The sequence below is a fragment of the Cnephaeus nilssonii genome (genome assembly GCF_951640355.1).
Source record: "Cnephaeus nilssonii genome assembly, chromosome: 17".
Lineage (NCBI taxonomy): Eukaryota > Metazoa > Chordata > Mammalia > Chiroptera > Vespertilionidae > Cnephaeus > Cnephaeus nilssonii.
This window is the reverse complement of record NC_137088.1, coordinates 10,030,001-10,048,745: the sequence shown is the minus strand read 5'-3', so window position 1 is coordinate 10,048,745 and position 18,745 is coordinate 10,030,001. Positions and strand designations below refer to the sequence as shown.

Sequence of the window (18,745 nt, the reverse complement as noted above, 5' to 3'; positions counted from 1 at the left end):
GAGTAAGAACTTTACATATTAAGGAGCAAGTGACCCCCTGGATTTAGAGCAGGAGGCCTAGAGGATTTGAACATTTCATCTTCTCAGCGTCTTGTCTGTAAGTTTAAAGAAAGATACTTTAAAGGCAGCACCGTGCTCCTTGGCTGGCCTCCTGCAGAGACCGCAGAGTCAGGTGACCCCAGAGTCAGGTGCTCCTGGGAGAATTCCTTTCCAGCCCTGGAGCCAGATGGTTTCTTCTTATAGAGAATGACAGATAGGCTGGCATGAGTGCTGGGCATTTTCCACCAGCTGCACCTCTGACATCTGAGATCATGAAAGATCCCGACGTGGAGGAGTTTGTTCTGCCAGTGTCTTTAATGTCCGCGTAGCGCAGGGTCTTGTGAGATCTTGCCTGGTGGGCCACTCGGGTCTGTGATGTAGAGCAGTGCTTGCTGCACCCCAAATCTGGAGGGGGTGCTCAGTGTTGCCCTCCTCTCCATACGCCTAGGAGTTCCCTTGCACTCCATCTCCCACTCCTCACAGCAACTGCAGCCTGCGACCGCTGACTGCCAACAGCTCAAGTCTGGAAGTACATTTAGTTTAATCCTCATTGCCCAGGGTTATGGAACGCTTACATCTACTCTCTAGCTGGCTCTTATTCTTTACTCACAACGCAGTCAAACCTTTCAAGGCCAGGAATCTGTCTTCTAGAAGCAAAAGCGTTCCCTGCTTGCACAAACGTTGTTGGGTTTCTGGGGGCTGACATAGGCTCCCCCTCCCAGAGGGTGCAGTCCTCTCCATCTGTTGAGATCTCTGCTCTCTGGGCACCACTGAGCTTGGGATGTCACTGGGCAGGATGGGCTGCAGGTACTTGGGTTAATTTAATCAACGATCAAGTGCCGTCCCGGCCAGTAAGCCAGAAGGTAAAGGTTCATGGGCAAGAGCATCGCTGGGCCCCTCTGGCCCCTTTGGGCGGAGGCAGCCATTTGGACTACAGCAGCCGAGGGCTCTGACCCACCACTTCTAGAGGGTCAGGAGGGGCTCACGCTGGGCTCCGCACCGCCCCACGATGGGCAGGAGCAGAACCTGCGCTCAGCTTGGTTGTCAGGCTCCTGGCACATGGCCCGGCGTAAAGCGGAATCAGCTCTGGTGTACCTTGCAGACTTCCTGTCCTTCACTGCTGCTGTATTGCTTCCTGGTAGACTGCATGTGAGTTCTGATTAATTGCTAACAAATTTCAGGAATTAGGCCATAAAAGCGGACCCAGGATCTAAAAAAAGTAGAAAATAAAATAGCTAGGCAGTATTTTCATTTGTGATACAAAGGAACTACTGTTCTCTTCCCTAAGGGATGTTTAAAAAGACCTTAAAATAAATAGCTCCTTTTCGGTACATAAAACACACTCTGTTGATAGGCCTGGTTAAAAACAAGACTCACGTGTTTTCCATTAAAAAAATAAGTGTCCCAAATGCTGTGACAGTGGCTGTTTCGCTCATAAAGACAAGCCGCTCGCTGGGAGCTCACAGACCCGGCTGTCCTGTGCGGTTGACGCGGTTCCATGGGGCCGGGGGGTGGGTGTCTATGTGGCCGGCATTCTTCGCTTCACCGCACCAGCTCAGCTGTTCTCGCTGCCGAGTTCCCTGCCGTCACCACCGAACACTTTGTTCTGACTTCACTCCTCAGTGGCAAAAGTGTTTGGACATAGTGGTGTCATCAAGGTCCCCCCCCAGGCATCTGTCACAGCCAAATGCCTGCAGACAGGCCACGGCGGTTTTATAAAGCCAGGGCCAGGCTGCCACCACCTCCCCCCAGGCATCCTGACTTTACCCCAAACCCACAAAGCTGACATGGAAAAACGTCTTACAGCCTTCGTGATTCTTGAGGTTTCACACCTTCTTATTTTTTAAAACGACTTCATGTTGTGGTATCATCTCCTTAAGTCAACAGTGAGAAGTCGGATAGCTCTGAGCTAAACGGTGCCTGGCCTTCTCGGGCCGAACCATCGGCAGTATGAATCCTGCTTTGCAACTGGTCTCACATGGCTTCTGTGGCTGTCCCCTAGGTCTCGTCCATCTTGGCTGCTGTGTGTCCCCAGCTGGCCGAGTCTGACCAGCACACTCCCTCTCCACAGCAAGCTTCCAGAAACCTTTAGAAACCATGTTTTGTTACCGTGGGGAGAGGTTTCGAAGACAGTCCCATACCCAGACGCTCCTACACCCTGAAATAGAACCGCGCTCCTTTTCCGTGACCCCCACGTAGCTGGGCCACCTAGACGCACCCCTGCTTTCCCACCCCGGACACCTGCTGACTAAATGAGAAACCCACCAGGAAAGCATCGACGATAGGTGCACTTCGCTGCTGGTTTCCTGAGGGTGCAGAGGAGGCAGTTACACAGGCATTAGAACTTCTTAAAAGTCCCCTTACACACCCTGCCCTCTGCCCTCCTCCCGCCCCCTCCACAAGGGCTCCAGCCAAGCCCTGTAGGCCTCCTCCGCCCAACAGCCAGACTAGCCACGCTGACCAGCTCTCGCTCAGGCTCACTTCTGCTGTGAGAAGTCTTTATCGGCCTCCAAGTTTCATTCTGAATATTCCAAATTAAATCATACAGTTCTTCTCTGACTCCAAACCCAGAGACTCTGATGGGGTAGAGGAGAGACAGGGGCACCCCAGTGGAACCCACAGGTGTTCGGAGCCTCGTGAGCACATCTTTCTGAACCTGTCTAGGTTATTCTATAGGCTATCCTATAGGTTATCCTATAGGTTATTCTATAGGCTATTCTCGGATGGAGGCCTGGAAGAAGGCGACTCACGTCAGGCCTCGCTCTGGGGGATGATGTTATCAGATGTTTGTGTCCTTGGAGGGACGTGAGTGAAGCCAGTGTATAGGGTGGAACTGGGTGACGTGGTCCGCGCTGTTTCTGTTTTATGCAGGCCATCTACGGGTGCTCACAGACATGCGCCATTATGACTTAGGCTAACAGTTCTGCATCCCCGTGCCATCTTTTTCCAGCTCCGGACATCTCTGGGGAAAGGCAGAGCATTTATCCGCTACTCGCTGGTGCACCAGAGGCTGGCAGACACCCTGCAGCAGTGCTTCATGAACACCAAAGTGACCAGGTAAATGCCGACAGCTCTGGGTTGACCCTGGCCGTTCACAGGTGAACCAAAGTCCCTGGTGAATGTGATGACACCTGCGCTGCAGGGTCTGTCCTTGTGGCACAAGCCGAGCCCTCCCACACCTGTCATCCTCTTCCCCCCCCCCCGCCCCCCACAGTCCTTGACACGTGGGGGGCAGGGAGCACTGAGTGTTGACAGGTGAGGAAGATGAGGTGCAGGGAGATGCTAAATGCGCCCGCCCCCCCCCCCCCCCCAAGCTCCCCGTGCTGAGTCTGAGTCCTAGAGCAGGAGCGTGGGTCCAGGTTGACCAGCAGTTTTCCCTGGGGGTGGCATGGCCTTGGTGCAGGCACTAATGAGTGGACACACCCCACCTGTCACCCTGGTCTGCAGAATCACCTGTGGGGATTTGAGCCCCACTGAGCCTGAGCCTCACTGAGGTAACTGCACCTGCCAGGCACATCTGGGCTCCCTGAAGGTGGTGATGGGCACCAGTGTGGGAACCTTTGTGCCACTAGTGAATGACGCCTGGGGTGGGGGAGGGGTTGAGTGTGTAAAGCAAGTGGAGTGAGTGTGTCAGACCAGGACCCCTCTTCCAGCTCTGCCTCCCTCTCCCTAGGGAATGTGCCTCCAGGTAATCAAAGAAATCATTGATGAATTAAAAAAAAAAAAAAGAACTGTTGGGGGAACATACTTTGTTTCATTTTGTCACCTTTAAGATGGATTTGCCTAAAGGTGTATTTCTCACACATGTGACACGTGGGGGGCTTTGTGAATTCATGTGAGGTGAGAGAATCTTCTTCATACATTTGATTTGCAGGCTGTTTTGTTCTAGTCTTTTGATGAGAACAGCTTGGCTTCCAGTGTTTAGGAAGCCAAGTTCACGGGCATCAGCCAAGTAGCTCTTTAAACTCAGCAGTGTGTCCTTTTAAATTCTTCCTGCTCCAGGAAGTGAACAGCGGACACCACACAGTGCAGATCTTTTGTTCTTTGTCTTTTAAATTGGTGTCAGGACAGAAATTAGCAGTGAGGTCGAAGTCCTGTAATGAATTCTCCAGGGGGAATCGCAGATGAGACAAAAAGGAAGTGTTCTGTCCCCTACAACTACCCTTTCTGGGCAAGTAATTGAGATTTAAGGTTTCTCATATCCTTTTTGGGAAATAGATCTAACAGAAATAATAACTGTATAAGTATCTAGTTCATCTCAGAAATTTCTGTGAAGAGCAGGCTTATAGGGGAGTTAGGAGCTGCAGTGAAAATCACATGGGGTGGGGGGGGCATGTGTCTGTCTGTTTACCTTACTGTGTTAGAATTGGATGGGGCAGCGCCATGCTGAGAGGACCGAATTCACTCTTTCCTTTCCTGCATTTCTTGTAACCTCACCTTGTATGTTTCCCTGCAGTGACTGGTACTATGCCCGAAGCCCCTTTCTGAAGCCGAGGCTGAGCTCTGACATCGTGGGCCAGCTCTACGAGCTCACCGACGTTCAGTTTGACCTGGTGTCCAGGGGCTACGACTTGGACTCGGCCTGGCCGACGTTTGCCAGGTATTGTAAAGAATTGCTTGGTTTAAAAGATGGGCATGGGGGGATGTTTGAAGTTTTAGAAATTGCCACCAGTCTACTCAAAGCACCTTTGTACTCAGCACCTTTGTATGCTCAGTAAATACGTAAAGCTTCGCCTCTCTTATGCCTGTTCATTGTACAGACTTTGTTGAACTGTGACTCACTAAACATCTGAAGGCTCCAACCTTAAGCTGACCTAATTGGCCAGGTGGCATGAGTGGAAATGCTTATGCAAAAGCCAAGGTTTTTAAATGTGAAGGGACTGTGTGCCAGTCTGGGGAGGAGCGGGTGGGCCTTTTCCCGTTCGTGTTCTTAGGGGTTATGGAGGCTCCAGGCAGGAAGAGGGAGTGGAAGCTTCAGCCCAGCCATGGAAGGGTTGCTGGGAAGGTTGCCACGTTTTCACTTTTTACACCAAGATGGCGCTCAACACGTCATCCTGCTGAATCCTGACAACCACACCAGGAGGGTGGGGCTGAGGACACGGGCTTAAAGAGGGGGGACTTGCCCAAAGTCACACAGCTGGTGGGCAGCAGAGGCAGGGCCTGCACCGAACTCCCCAGGACAGCCACCTGACTCGAAGCAGGTCTGTGAAGCAGTGACCATGAGCCCCTAAGCACAGTGTGGCCTTTATGTACCACGTTGACTGCTCCTTGTTCCTCACTAGCAGACAGACTGAGGCAGGCACCAAGAGTTAAGGAAAATTTAAACCAAAAATTGGGAAATACTGTGCTCACTTAGTTGTTGTTTGGCACTGGGAGGAAAGCCCTCACGTTTAAACTTTAGCAGCAGACCGATGTGGATGTGCCCTTTGGTGGACACATTCTTACACTCTGTCTGGGAGGGCATTGTCTCCCCGCCCACCCCACCCCCAGCCCCCCACCTGGTTTCCGTGCACGTGTGTGAGCTTCCTGCTGTGATACAGGTGTGTCTGTTCTGTGCCCCGCAGGAGGACACTGGCCCCCGGCTCCTCTGCCTACCTGTGGAAACCCCCCAGCCGGAGCTCCAGCATGAGCAGCTTGGTGAGCAGCTACCTGCAGGTAATGCCGGAGAGGCTGGGGTTTCCCCGCCGCAGCGTCCGCCAGGGTGTGTCCTTGCCCCTCGCAGCTCAGGGCCATGTTCTCAGACACCTTTGTTCCGGCCAGAGCAACGAACCCTCAGTTACACCCAATATTTTCTAGAGTCCCGGTTTTTATGACCAAATAGAGCTTAGGCCTCTTAAAAAGTAAATTCTTTTAAAAGCGTTAAGGTATTTGAAAAGAAGCAGGTTAACATTCGGGTTAAAAGCGGCTGAGTCAGATCCCGACTGTCACCTACCAGCTGTGCCCCAGGAAGATGCCTGACCCTCTGGAAGCGTCAGCTCTCTCACCCATCCGAAGGGGATCGAAAAGTCAAAAGTCACCGTAGCTTAGCGGGTGGTGATTGTGCGGGTGGGTGCAGGAGCACGTGTACTGTGCGTGAGGGATTCACACAGCAAGTGCTCAATAAATGCTAGTGGGTCGGTTAGTTTTGGTAGAAATGTGAATGTGTCAGAGTTGTATATAGTTTTGTGGGAAAGGCTGCTGGGATTTTTCAACAAAACAAAACAAAGGGAATCAACATAAGCAGCCTTAAGAGTAGAAAATCGACTAATCCTTTACCCTGTTTTGTGGTCTAATCACCACAGGAGTTGTGGGCATAGTGCAATGGTGGACAATAGTTTAAGTTATGTAAGTTAAATTAGTAACATTTTTATGTTACTAATGCACAGGAAGTTGAATGGGAAGCAAGTTCTGAGTCTCGGGGCGCTCACGTGTGTGGCCCTGGGTCTTCAGGGTGTGCTGCTGGCAGGTGCTATGAGCAAAAGGGTCCTCGTCCTTAGAATAGCTCGATGGACTAACCTTAGGTCATGTAATTGCTATATTTTTACTTCTGTTCTCATTAAACTCTAAAGCTTTTCCAAATAGCCACGTAGCTTCATCCCAAAGCCATGTTTTTGTGTCCCCCCCTTTCCCCCCCGCCCCCAGACTCAAGATATGGCCACCAGCCTTGACCTGAACAGCCCCTTGAATAACGAGGCCCTGGAGGGCTTCGATGAGATGCGGGTGGAGCTGGACCAGCTGGAGGTGCGGGAGAAGCAGCTGCAGGAGCGCATTCAGCAGCTGGACCGGGAGAACCAGGAGCTGCGGGCAGCCGTCACCTCACAGGGGGAGCAGCTCCAGGTGGAGAGGGAGAGGGCCCGCTCTGCCGCCGAGGACAACGTCCGCCTAACGCGCATGACGGCTGAGCTGCAGAAGCAGTGGGAGGTCACCCAGGCCACACAGAGCACCGTGCAGGAGCTGCAGAGGTGCCTGCAGGCCCTGGAGCCAGGCCCCGCGGAGAAGGAGGGGGATTCCCACTTGGCCCTGCGGCGGCTGGAGCCCATGCTGCAACGCCTGGCGCAGGAGCTCGAGGCCACACGGGACGCGCTGGGCAGGAAGGACCAGCTTTCAGCTGATGTCCCAGGTCCGGGCATGGCTGAGCAGAAGGCAGATGTGGCACCGGACACAAAGGGGCAGCCAGAGCTCGACCCCAGTGCCTCGGCCCTGGCGATCCAGCAGCTGGGGGAGAAGCTTCACGCCCTAGAGCAGGAGAGCACCAAGGTCCAGGAGCTCAACAGGCAGCAGAGCGCGCAGCTGGAGCAGCTGGCCAGGGAGCTGCAGCTGAAGGAGGAGTCCCGTGCCGGCCTGGAGCGCGTCGTCAGGGAGATGGCCTCGCTGCAGGAAGAGCTGTCCGCGAAGAGGAAGGAGGCCACCCAGCTCCGGCGCCGGCTGCAGGAGTCGCTGGCCCACATGAGCACCATGGAGGAAGAGCTGGCAGAGGTGAGGCAGGTCGAGCGGCGGCAGCGCGAGGAGAAGGAGCTGCTGCAGCGCGAGGCCAGGTCCCTGACGCGGCAGCTGCGGCTCCTGGAGACCCAGCTGGCACAGGTGAGCCAGCGCGTGAGCGACCTGGAGGAGCAGAGGAAGCAGCTCATCCAGGACAGAGACCGCCTCAGCGAGAAGGTGGGGACGTTGGAGCGGCTGGCTGCGCAGCCAGGCCCAGGCCTGCCCGTGGCGGTGGAGAGCAGTGAGGTGCTGGCCCCCCAGGATTCTGCCCTGCAGGAGGGACCGACGGATGGTACTACGGTGCAGGCGAGCAGCCGGGAGGAGGAGCTGCGGCAGGCCAACATGGAGCTGGAGAAGGAGCTGCAGAGCGTGATGGCCCGTAACCAGCGCCTGGAGGACAAGCTGCAGGCCCTGCAGGTGGATTACCAGGCCCTGCAGAAGCGGGAGGCAGCCATCCAGGGCTCCCTGGCCTCCCTGGAGTCCAAGCAAGCCAGCATCCGGCATATGGGTGACCAGATGGAGGCCAGCCTCCTGGCTGTTGTGAAGGCCAAGGAGACCATGAGGGCCCACATGGCCGAGAAGGAGGCCGCCCTGCAGAGCAAGGAGGCCAAGTGCCAGCAACTGCGGGAGCAGATGGAGCAGTGCCGGCAGCTGGCAGAGACCCGGGAAGGGGAGCTCAGGGCTTTGGAGAGCCAGTGCCAGCAGCAGACCCAGCTGATCGAGACCCTCAGAGCAGAAAAAGGCCAACAGGGGCTCAGCCCACCTCAAGAAAATGCATCCCAGGAGCTAGCTGCCCAGCTGGCCCTATCTCAGGCGCAGCTGGAGGTCCATCAGGGGGAGGCTCAGCGAGTGCAGGCTGAGGTGGTGGACCTCAAGGCCAAGCTCCAGGCAGCCCTGGGTGACCGAGAGATGGTGCAGAGCCAGCTGAGCGTGACTGAAGCAGCTCTGCAGGAGCACAAGGCCCTTGTGCAGCAACTGAAGGAGCAGAACGAGGCCCTCAACAGGGCCCATGTCCAGGAGCTGCTGCAGTGCTCAGAGCAGGAAGGGGCCCTGCAGGAGGAGCGGGCCCAGGAGGCCCAGCTGAGGATGGAGGAACTCCAGGCCCTGCAGGAGGAGCTGTCCCAGGCCAAATGCAGCTCCCAGGAAGCCCAGCTGGAGCATGCCGAGCTGCAGGAGCAGCTGCACCGGGCCAACACCGACACCGCCGAGCTCGGCATCCAGGTCTGCGCACTGACCGCGGAGAGGGAGCGGATGGAGGGCGTGCTGGCCTGCACCGTCCAGGAGCTCCGGGACGCCAAAGAGGCAGCCGCCAAGGAGCTCGAGGTCTTGGAACACCAGGTGGCGGGGCTGCAGCGAGAGAAGGAGAGCTTGCAGGAGAAGCTGAAGGCGGCCGAGGAGGCAGCTAACTCCCTGCCTGGCCTGCAGGCCCAGCTGACCCAGGCCGAGCAGCGGGCCCAGGGCCTTCAGGAGACTGCACACCAGGAGCTTGACACCCTCAAGTTCCAGCTGAGCACCGAGATCATGGACTACCAGAGTAAACTTAAGGTAATCCTGGCCTTGGCCATGGGCTGCACCTGTCTCCTTGGCCATGGGCGGCATGACCTGGTGGGTTCATGAGGGGATAGGACGCACCTTCAGCCACGGGCACATGAGGACCCAGGGGTTTGTAGTCCCGTCCCGCCATCATAGCTCACAGTATCCTATCTGCAGGAACATGCTAGGGGCCCAACATTGGGGAATGATGCCTTTGCCCACAAATCTAAACTCAAGGCCATGGCACACAGGTTTGGCCCACAATTTATTTTTAATTAATAGTCAACATGCAAAAGCAGGATGTTTACACATTCACTTTGGGCACTTCTTTCAAAATCTTGAGAGATTCTTTTTCTTTTTTTTTAAATATATTTTTATTGATTTTAGAGAGGAAGGGAGAGGGGGGAGAGAGAGAGATAGAAACATCAATGATGAGAGAGAATCATGGATCTGCTGCCTTCTGCACGCCCCCTACTGGGGACCGAGCCTGCAACCCTGGCATGTGACCTCCTGATTCCTAAGTCGATGCTCAACCACTGAGCCACATCGGCTGGGCTGAAATCTTGAGAGATCTTAAAGCCTATGCCGTTCTCAGTGTGGCAGTGGTCAGCAGGAGCTGGGCGGGCCCTGCCCACATTAAAGGGGCCTGCAACCTCTGGTATTTTCCTTGCAATCCTTTATGCAGTTACCCAGCCCTTTTGGGCATGTGAGTTTGAGACCCCTGCTCTAGCCTCTGTGACCTACTGCAGAATGCCAGCAGTCCTGGCTGCCTCGAGGCCTGTGTCTGTCCCTTCAGGTGCCATTCTGACAGCAGGTGCGGTCGGAGGGAACCCACTCAGTTATCACAGGGCCTTGGAATAGATGAGAACAGCGGTTACCATGTGCCTTTGATGCTGCACAAAGAAAAGGAGTTAAAAGTGAGGACAGGGATGACTGTTCTCATCTATTCCAAGGGCCCCGTGATAAATCGCATTTGTTTCCCCAGATGTGCCTCCTACCCTGTCGCCCCATGCCATGAAGCTCCATGGGGCTCAGAGGACACTTTTCTCTTGCAGAAATGAAATTCTAAGTTTGGGGACCAAGCTAAGTCTCTCAGTAAACGAGAGAGTTTTATTACCAATGAAGCCTGATGCTTATTGAGTTTGGGGGGGAAAGAGAGAGGTAGCTTGTTTTTACCCATTTGGGGAATGTGGCTGGGGAGTCTCAGAGCAAGAACCCCACTTCTGCGATCCCTTTCTCGTCCTCTCCAGACTGCCAGCGAAGAGTGCAGGAGCCTCCGGGGACAACTTGAGGTACGAGGCCAGCAGCTGCGGGCCGCCAAAGAGGCTGTGGGCAAGCTGGAGGTAGGCCTGGCCGGGGAGTGCCCCTCGGGGAGCCCTGATCAGAGGCTGGCACCTGGGAAGGGGAGACCGATGTGGTGGCCTCCAGCTGGTCGTTTCCTCTCTCAGTGTGTGGACCCATCAGGGGCGAGGGGATCTGGTTTGGTTCTCACTGGACCATTGAGGGGCTCCCCATAGGACTTCCCATTCCCAAGCTGAAGGGGTCATCAGTCCACTTTTGCAGTCACCCTGAGTTTGTATCGTGGTCCCTTTCACTCCCCGGACACCTGGCTGGAGCTGCCGGATGTGTTTTTCACGCGGCCTCTGGCAAGGAAGACATTGTCCTCTGGTCGTGCTCCGAGTCAGTCAGTCTGAACTGAGCAGGGACAGGGGTGGCGCTGGCACCGCAGTCTTCAGGGCAGTGATCTTTTTCATTGAATCCTGCTCCCTGCCGCCCACCCCCAGCCCCACCCTGGAGAGCCTGACACCTGCCTCCCCTCCAACCACCACAACCAGTTGCCATTGATGCTTAAGGGACATCATTACAAATCGGAGTGTCACACTCCACAAACATAGATCAAAGGTTCTTGGCCTCACTTTAAAACAAACAAACACACAAACAAACAAAAGTCCCTCCAGTTGGACAGGACCAGCCAGATGGCGAGAGCACAGCCTTCGCTGCAAGGCGTCTGACACGTGCTTCTGCGCCTGAGAGTCTCCTCCCTGCCTTCCTGTGCCAGGCCGCCCAGGCGGACATGGGAGAGAAGCTGAGCCGCACCAGCAGCCGCCTCTCGGAGTGCCAGGCCGCCATGCTGAAGAAGGACAAGGAGGGGGCCGCCCTGCGCCAGAACTTGGACAGGTTAGTTACGCGGCCAGGGGCCGTCTTCAGGGAAGGGCTGCTGGGTGCAGTCATTTAGGAAGTCAGCCACTCGTGAAGTTGAAGTTCTTTTTCAAGAAAAGCCACAGACCAGAAAGCGCTTGTGCCGGAAGCATGCCACCGAGAGCCTGGCCGTCGCCCCTCACAGCCCTGCGGACCGCAGGCCCTTCCCGTTCCACTTCCACTTCCTTACCCCTGGCAGGCGTATTTCAGTCTGTAGCGTCGTGTTTTGGAAAAACTAACAGGAAGTGAAAGTTGGAAGATAATAAAGGCAATAAAAGCAGCAGACGCTTCAATAATGCCTGCACTGGAACAGGCACCGTCTTAAATACTTGGCATCTAGTTGCCCATTTAATCCTCCAACAGTTCAATGAGGGTGGTATTATTTATTCCCATTTTGTAAATGGGAAAAATGAGGCTCAGAAGAGTTCATTTGCCCTCCCAGGTCAGCAGGAGGTAAGCGATGGTAGGATTGGAACCCCGACACTTTTGGCTCCAGAGGTCTGTTTTCTCCACAATATCCGGACAGACATGTGTTCTGCTTTACTGTGGGGCACTGGTGTTTGTGTGTGTGCGTGTTTCCCCCGCTGTGGCGGTGCCTCGAGCTCGCCCTCGTTTCCCAAGCTCGTCCTGACAGGGAGCGAGTGTGCCAGGACCCTGGCCGGCTTGTGTTCCCTCAGCCGCTCTGGTGCTGTGTCTGTGCAGAGCACATCACGCTCTCACCCTTTCCTCGTGGCTTTTTAACCTCACAGTTGGGGCCTCCGTGCGGCCAGCCCCTGCGCCTCCCCGAGCCTCCTCGTCTTCAGGCCTAGGGACCACCTGGAGCACGAGCCCACCGCCTGGTGGTGGGCCCCAGCTCGTCCTGCCCGGGGCTGATGGGAACAGGTGTAGCAGGAGGAGATGCAGGGACCGAAATGCACGTGTGCCCCCTCCACCCCCAAGGCAGGCACCCAATTGTGCAGAGGGTTTTACTTTTCTACCCTCCCCTCCTCCCACCCTCCTCGGAAGCTGGGCCCACCAGCGGGAGATGCAGCGCATGTTGGAGGTTCAGTGACCGGCTCCTGGCTCCGTTAGCCAGGTCACGCTCACCTGGCAGATTAAATAGAACGTCTACATTGGTGATGGGTTGTTTTTAATGCTGTAACTGGTTGTGAAGTCTCACAGCCGTTGTTTTAGCTGCTCCAGGTTACATTTTCCATGTGCCCAGCAGTGGGTTTTTTGTTATCCACGGTGTGAGCAGGCCGTGGTGGTCTGCATGTATACTCATTTTGGTGACGGGGTCTAGTGCACAGCCTCCTGACAACATTGTGCTGGAGGTGAAAAGGCTGGATGAGATGCAAATGAGTTCGTCTCTGCAGAGCCCTCTGTCCACTGGAGCTTTTACAAACATCTTGTGGGCCTTGGGGTTTAGAGAGCATCCGTGGAAAACCACTGCCTTAGGGGATAGCCAGGCTGAACGTGGGGTGGGCACGGGCTGGCCAAAGCGGCTCAGCCAGCACGCTCTGCGGGGCTGTCAGGTAGCACATCTGGCCGTGCCCCTGGAGCGCCTGCTGTGTGCCCGGCACCATAGTCTGTGTGTAGAGTCGCAAAGACATGAAGGCTGTCCTCCTCCAGGTGGTCGCCTCCAGGAAGCTGTGCCCCTCTGTCCTTTCTGTCCTGACTCCTTTTCCTCTTGCAAACACGCCCCTTCCCCAGCACTAGCCCCTGAGCCTTGTCCTAGGGCTCCTCTTATAACCTCAGTTCAACTCATCCTGGGGTGCTCGAGTGAGTACCTGAGGTTACCTGCTCTTCCAGAATGCCCCTTGTGTTTGGGGTGAAGAGTTTGGGTGTGTGAGGGGAGTCCTCGAGGCTAGGGGAGTGTGCTACCTGTGAGCAGGCAGTGCTGAGGGGCTCCTTCACTGTGGGGGGAGGCCGGGAGGGCAGGGCCCCCTATTCGAGGCCCAGGGGAAGCGGGAAGGAGTGGGGAATCAGGGAACATACCACTCCTCCACCAGGACCCAGAAGGAACTTGAAAAAGCCACGGCAAAAATCCAGGAGTATTGCAACAAACTCTGCCAGGAGGCAAGAAGCCGGGAGAAGAATGACCAGAAGATGCTGGCGGACCTGGATGACCTGACTAGGACCAAGAGGAACCTGGAGGAACGGCTGATAGAGCTGCTCAGGTGAGTGTTGGTGTTTCTTTAAAGACATGCAACTGCTCTTAACAGAACTCTCCATGGAAATGCGCCCCCTCCCCACCTGCTTGTGTTCTGTTAAGTCCTCTCCCCCGTCACACACACACAGACACACAGGCACTCACGTACAGGTGCTGCTCAGGCCCATGGCAACCTAGTGGGAGTGGATTTCGGTTTCACAATTTTTTCAATTGCTTATAATTTTCCTAAGCAGGATCTAAATTAGATCCGTACATTGCATGGCGATATTTTTCTTAGATCTCTTGAGTCTATGGCCGTGGTCGGCAAACTGCGGCTTGCGAGCCACATGCGGCTCTTTGGCCCCTTGAGTGTGGCTCTTCCACAAAATACCATTGCCTGGGCGAGTCTATTTTGAAGAAGTGGCGTTAGAAGAAGTTTAAGTTTAAAAAATTTGGCTCTCAAAAGAAATTTCAATCGTTGTACTGTTGATATTTGGCTCTGTTGACTAATGAGTTTGCCAACCACTGGTCTATGGGTTTCCCCACCATCTCTCTTAACTTTTTTTTTCCTTTGCGATTTATTTTTGAGAAAGCCAGGTCATTTATCTGGTCATTTCCCCGTAGCCGGGATTCTGCTGATTGCATCCCCATGAGGTCATCTAACGTGCTTCTCGGCCCTGACTGCCCATTAGCATCACTGGAGAGCCATTAAAAAAAATAAAATACTGCCCTAACCAGTTTGGCTCAGTGGATAGAGCTTCGGCCTGTGGACTGAAGGGTCCCGGGTTCGATTCCGGTCGGGGGCATGTACCTTGGTTGCGGGCACATCCCCAGTGGGGGGCATGCAGGAGGCAGCTGATCCGTGTTTCTCTCTCATCGATGTTTCTAACTCTCTATCCCTCTCCCTTCCTCTCTGTAAAAATCAATAAAATATATTTTTAAAAAAATAAAAAATAAATAAAATACTTATGTCCAGGCCTCACTCAGACCCAGTGGGAGTGGGTTCCAGGCATCAGCAAGCCAGAGCCAGGATTTCTGCTGTGCTAGAGGCTTGCTCAGACTCAAGTTCACACTTGTGGCCAGGACGCTGCATGGAATTGGCTTATAGTTCTGAGGCGTTCAAGGGCCACATCGATCTGATTAGCCCTTTCTTTGAACGTTAGCAGCCATTGATAAGCAATGCTAGACCTAATCATATTTGGGGTTGGAAAATGGCGATATTAAATTATAACTAAGGTGGACGTTTAAACACGTTGCCCACATGTCATCAATTTGCAGAACTGAGACCTCTGAGCACAGACAGCTTCCCCCGATGGGTGAGGAGGAAGCCCAAGTCCGCGGCATTCCCACATTCCCGGGGTGTGGGTGCCTGGCCTCCTGGGACAGAGAGGACATGCTGTGGAGCAGCCGGGAGAAATGCTGGGCCAAAGAATGAGTCTTCCTGCCCCTGACAATGTCTTGTGTGCTTGGAAAGCCAGTCGATTCCGTGTTCTGGCTTTGGGGGTTAGGGGGTTGGTCTGGGGTTGCTGTGAGGTCTCTGGCTGGGCGGAGCCTGTTTCCCTCAAGGCTGAGGTGGCTCTGGTATTGGTCATCAGGGTTGAGGTGCTGCTGGGCCATGTTAGGCCTCAGGATGGTGACTGGGGTTCCATCCGGGAAAGAATTAAACTCTAGAAGCCGGAAGCCCCGAAAGTGACCAATGGCAGCAGTACTTCCCTGGTGTGTCGGGCACATTCGGATACTGCCAGGCCTTTCTCAAAAGCCCCCCGCTTCTTTCAGACTTGCTTCCTGGGGTGACTGCTGTCTTTCGGGGGAACACGGGGTGATGGACATCACATCAGATTTTCAGGCTGGGAAAGCTTTGATCCCCTGCAGTGATGAGATGTTACTTGAACCATGAACCATAAAAGCGTAAATTTAAGATTTGAGAGGGCAGTGTGCTCGTGGTCCTTGGCTCACAGCATGGACTGTGGGGTAACCACGACAGCACGCTGTAGCTTCAGCTCCTGTGGCCTCCTGCATTGTCATCTGGACGCCTGAGCTGTGTCACCCTTGTCCGTGCCGGCCGCTCTGCAAATGCCAGAGCCTTTTCTGCACGTCCCAGGTCACCTCTGTGCCTTCACGTGCGCGGTGCCAGTGAAGGGCCTGCACATTGGAGGGGCCTGCGGAGTCTGGGGCTGCTGTGGGTGACAGGAGACCTAGGGAGGGTGTGCTTCTAGGGTGCAGGTGAAGTTTCCTTCTGTGTCTTGGGGAATTTGGAGTCCGTTTTTTAAAATGAATCAGGGATAATTCCATTGTTTTCATGGATTCCTTCTTTTTTCTGACGTGGCTTTGTCCCAGGGACAAGGATGCTCTCTGGCAGAAGTCCGATGCCCTGGAATTCCAGCAGAAGCTCAGCGCTGAGGAGCGACTCGGGGACTCGGAGGTGAACCTCTGCTTTGACTGCAAGCGGGAGTTCAGCTGGATGGTGCGGCGGCACCGCTGCAGGTTAGCAGGCAGCACGCTGGCCAGCACCGCCCCTGGCAGGGCCCGGAACAGGGCAGGCAGCCGACGGGCCGGCCCGAGGCTGTGCCCACAGGAGCAGAGTGCTTTTTGGTTGTGAGGGACCTGGGCGAGGAGGGTGTCTTAGGCAGGGTAATAGCAGGACACCCAGGGATCCTGAAGGGAAAGAGCCTTTCATACAGATGTGTGAGTGGAGTTAGGGGACCCAAGGGGACGGGGAGCACCCAGGCCAGTGGGGCTAAAGCTTCCCTGGAGGAGCACAGAGAGCAAAGACCCCTGGGGCCCAAAGAAGGGCAGACAGAAGCGGTCTCCAGTGGTGGCAGAGGGGAACACCGCACGGCCTGGGTCTTTCTCTCAGGGCCTCGGCCACACCCGGACCCTGTGTCAGGGAAGGTGGTCTGGACCGCACACTTTATCCCCCGGCCTTCCACAGCCTTAGGAAACAAGACATTCTCCCACTAAACCTACCAGGATGGAATCTTATTAGATGGGCCTTACGGCCACATTCTAAAATGGGGGGCAGAGCCAGGTGTGACGAGAGCCATGTGGCATCTAGAACCCAACCCAGAGCCCCTTTCTGGTGCTGAGCAGACGGCTCAAGGCCCACCGCACCGTCCTCACAGCCGTGCTTGCTTGGTCCCCAGGATATGTGGTCGCATCTTCTGTTACTACTGCTGCAACAACTACGTGGCGACAAAGCCGGGGGGCCGCAAGGAGCGCTGCTGCCGAGCCTGCTTCCAGAAGTTCAGCCCCGGCTCCCCGGACAGCTCCAGCTCGGGCACCAGCCAGAGCCAGCCCAGTCCCACTCTTTCGCCGGCCCAGGCTGGGCTGCAGGCCGCCAGAGGCCAAGGTCAGACTCCTGCTGCCGCCCTCGTTCCCCGGGTGCCATCCCCACACCGCTGCCCCATCTTGGCTGGTTAGCTGCCACAAGCTCAGTTCAGTGTCTTCCAAACCTGGGCATTAGAGAGGTCTAAAAATGTAGTCCGCCAGTTTGAGACTTTCTTTGTGAGGTACTTGGGATTGAACAAGGATTGAAAAGGGAATAACTCTCTGCCGGTGATTCAGCTTTGTGAACGTGAGGTCTGTGTCCCCGTTAGCTCACATACTGCCAGAGACCGTACCCCACACATGGGAGATGCTGCTGTCTCCCACAGCCTGGGCCCCGACGTCCCACCCTCTCCCCCAGCGTGACTGGAGGCAGGAGCTGTGTCTGGAAATGCCGCCTCCTGCACTCCTTCCTGGGGCTCACGGTCTCTCGGTGGCTAAGGAGGATGTGTTCTCCTTCGTGTCCTTTCACTCGGTGCAATAAAAGGAAGCAGGATTTGCTGCTCCTGCTCCCAGCACCGGCCCAGCCCAGGTTGCTCTCGGGGGCTGGCCTGCGGGCGTCCCGGGAGGCAGAGCCGGCGTGGCCAGGGCTGAGGGAGTCTCATCTCTGCTCAGGCAGCGTGGCCTGCTGGGCTGCTCCCTGTGGCCTCCCTTGTGGATCCAGGGCCGCCAGCATCTTTTGTTTAACTGGATCCTCAAGGAGGTTGGCAGGCCTCATCACCACATTGGGTACAAAGAACCGCTGGGCGGGGTTGGGGGGGGTGCTTGGCATGGCTTTAGTATTTCTTCACATCTTTTGCTCATTTAAAACTTTTTAATTATTGCATTTTGAGAGTCCTTTAGATATTCTGGATACAAGTTATTTACAGATATGTGTTTTACAAATATTTTTTCTCAGTCTACAGCCTGTCTTTCACTTTCTTTCAAACAGCACAAGTTTATAATTTTGATGGCCAGTCTATCCATTTTTTTTCTCATGGATCAAATTTTTTTTATTTTGTGTATCATATGTATCTTTGCTTAACCCAAAGACTCAAAGATTTTTTCAAGTTCTTCTAGAAGTTTTAGGTTGCACGTGTGGGTCTCTGACCTACTTTGCGTTCATTTATGGATATGGTGCAAACTCTCGGTAGAGATTCTTTTTTTTTTTTTTTTTTGCACGTGGTTGTCTAATTGTTTCAGTACCATTGGTTGGAAAGTGTATTCTCTTTCCTGTAGAACTGCCTTTGCATCTTTGTCAGAAATCAGTCTAGTCTTCCAATCCATGAACATAGTACAGTTAATTACTGTCTTTTTTTATTTCTCTCAGTGGACATCAGTTTGGGTCTCTGATGCTCCTTGTGTCTGGGTCTATACAAAGAAACCAATTCCTGGCCCCCTTTTTCAGCCGCTCCTCAGCCCTTTAATTATGTAGACTTCAGACAAGAGGAAGAACAGAACGTTCCTTCTAAAGCATGGCCCGTCCCATAGCCATGTGGAGGGCCCATCCCATAGCCATGTGGAGGGCCCGTCCCAGGAGCCATGTGGAGGGCCCGTCCCAGTAGCCATGTGGAGGGCCCGTCCCATAGCCATGTGGAGGGCCCGTCCCATAGCCATGTGGAGGGCCCGTCCCATAGCCATGTGGAGGGCCCGTCCCATAGCCATGTGGAGGGCCCGTCCCAGTAGCCATGTGGAGGGCCCGTCCCAGGAGCCATGTGGAGGGCCCGTCCCAGGAGCCATGTGGAGGGCCCGTCCCATAGCCATGTGGAGGGCCCGTCCCAGTAGCCATGTGGAGGGCCCGTCCCATAACCATGTGGAGGGCCCGTCCCATAGCCATGTGGAGGGCCCGTCCCAGGAGCCATGTTGAGGGCCCGTCCCAGGAGCCTTGTGGAGGGCCCGTCCCATAGCCCTGTGGAGGGCCCGTCCCAGGAGCCATGTGGAGGGCCCGTCCCAGGAGCCATGTGGAGGGCCCGTCCCATAGCCATGTGGAGGGCCCGTCCCATAGCCATGTGGAGGGCCCGTCCCATAACCATGTGGAGGGCCCGTCCCATAGCCATGTGGAGGGCCCGTCCCATAGCCATG

General features: G+C 55.0%; 1 protein-coding gene across 2 annotated transcripts in view; it reads left to right on the top strand.

Annotated features, from left to right (window-relative positions):
• FYCO1 (FYVE and coiled-coil domain autophagy adaptor 1) overlaps positions 1-18,745 on the top strand; it is a 74,122-nt gene that overhangs the window by 21,615 nt on the left and 33,762 nt on the right. The window contains exons 5-13 of one of the 2 annotated variants that reach the window (XM_079795083.1): positions 2,990-3,096; positions 4,496-4,639; positions 5,604-5,694; positions 6,661-9,042; positions 10,281-10,322; positions 11,090-11,208; positions 13,221-13,388; positions 15,698-15,844; positions 16,504-16,709. In XM_079795083.1, the coding sequence (XP_079651209.1) occupies positions 2,990-3,096; positions 4,496-4,639; positions 5,604-5,694; positions 6,661-9,042; positions 10,281-10,322; positions 11,090-11,208; positions 13,221-13,388; positions 15,698-15,844; positions 16,504-16,709 (3,406 nt within the window). Of the gene's footprint in view, positions 1-2,989; positions 3,097-4,495; positions 4,640-5,603; positions 5,695-6,660; positions 9,043-10,280; positions 10,374-11,089; positions 11,209-13,220; positions 13,389-15,697; positions 15,845-16,503; positions 16,710-18,745 lie in introns of both variants that reach the window. The other variant, XM_079795082.1, reaches the window with a different exon arrangement.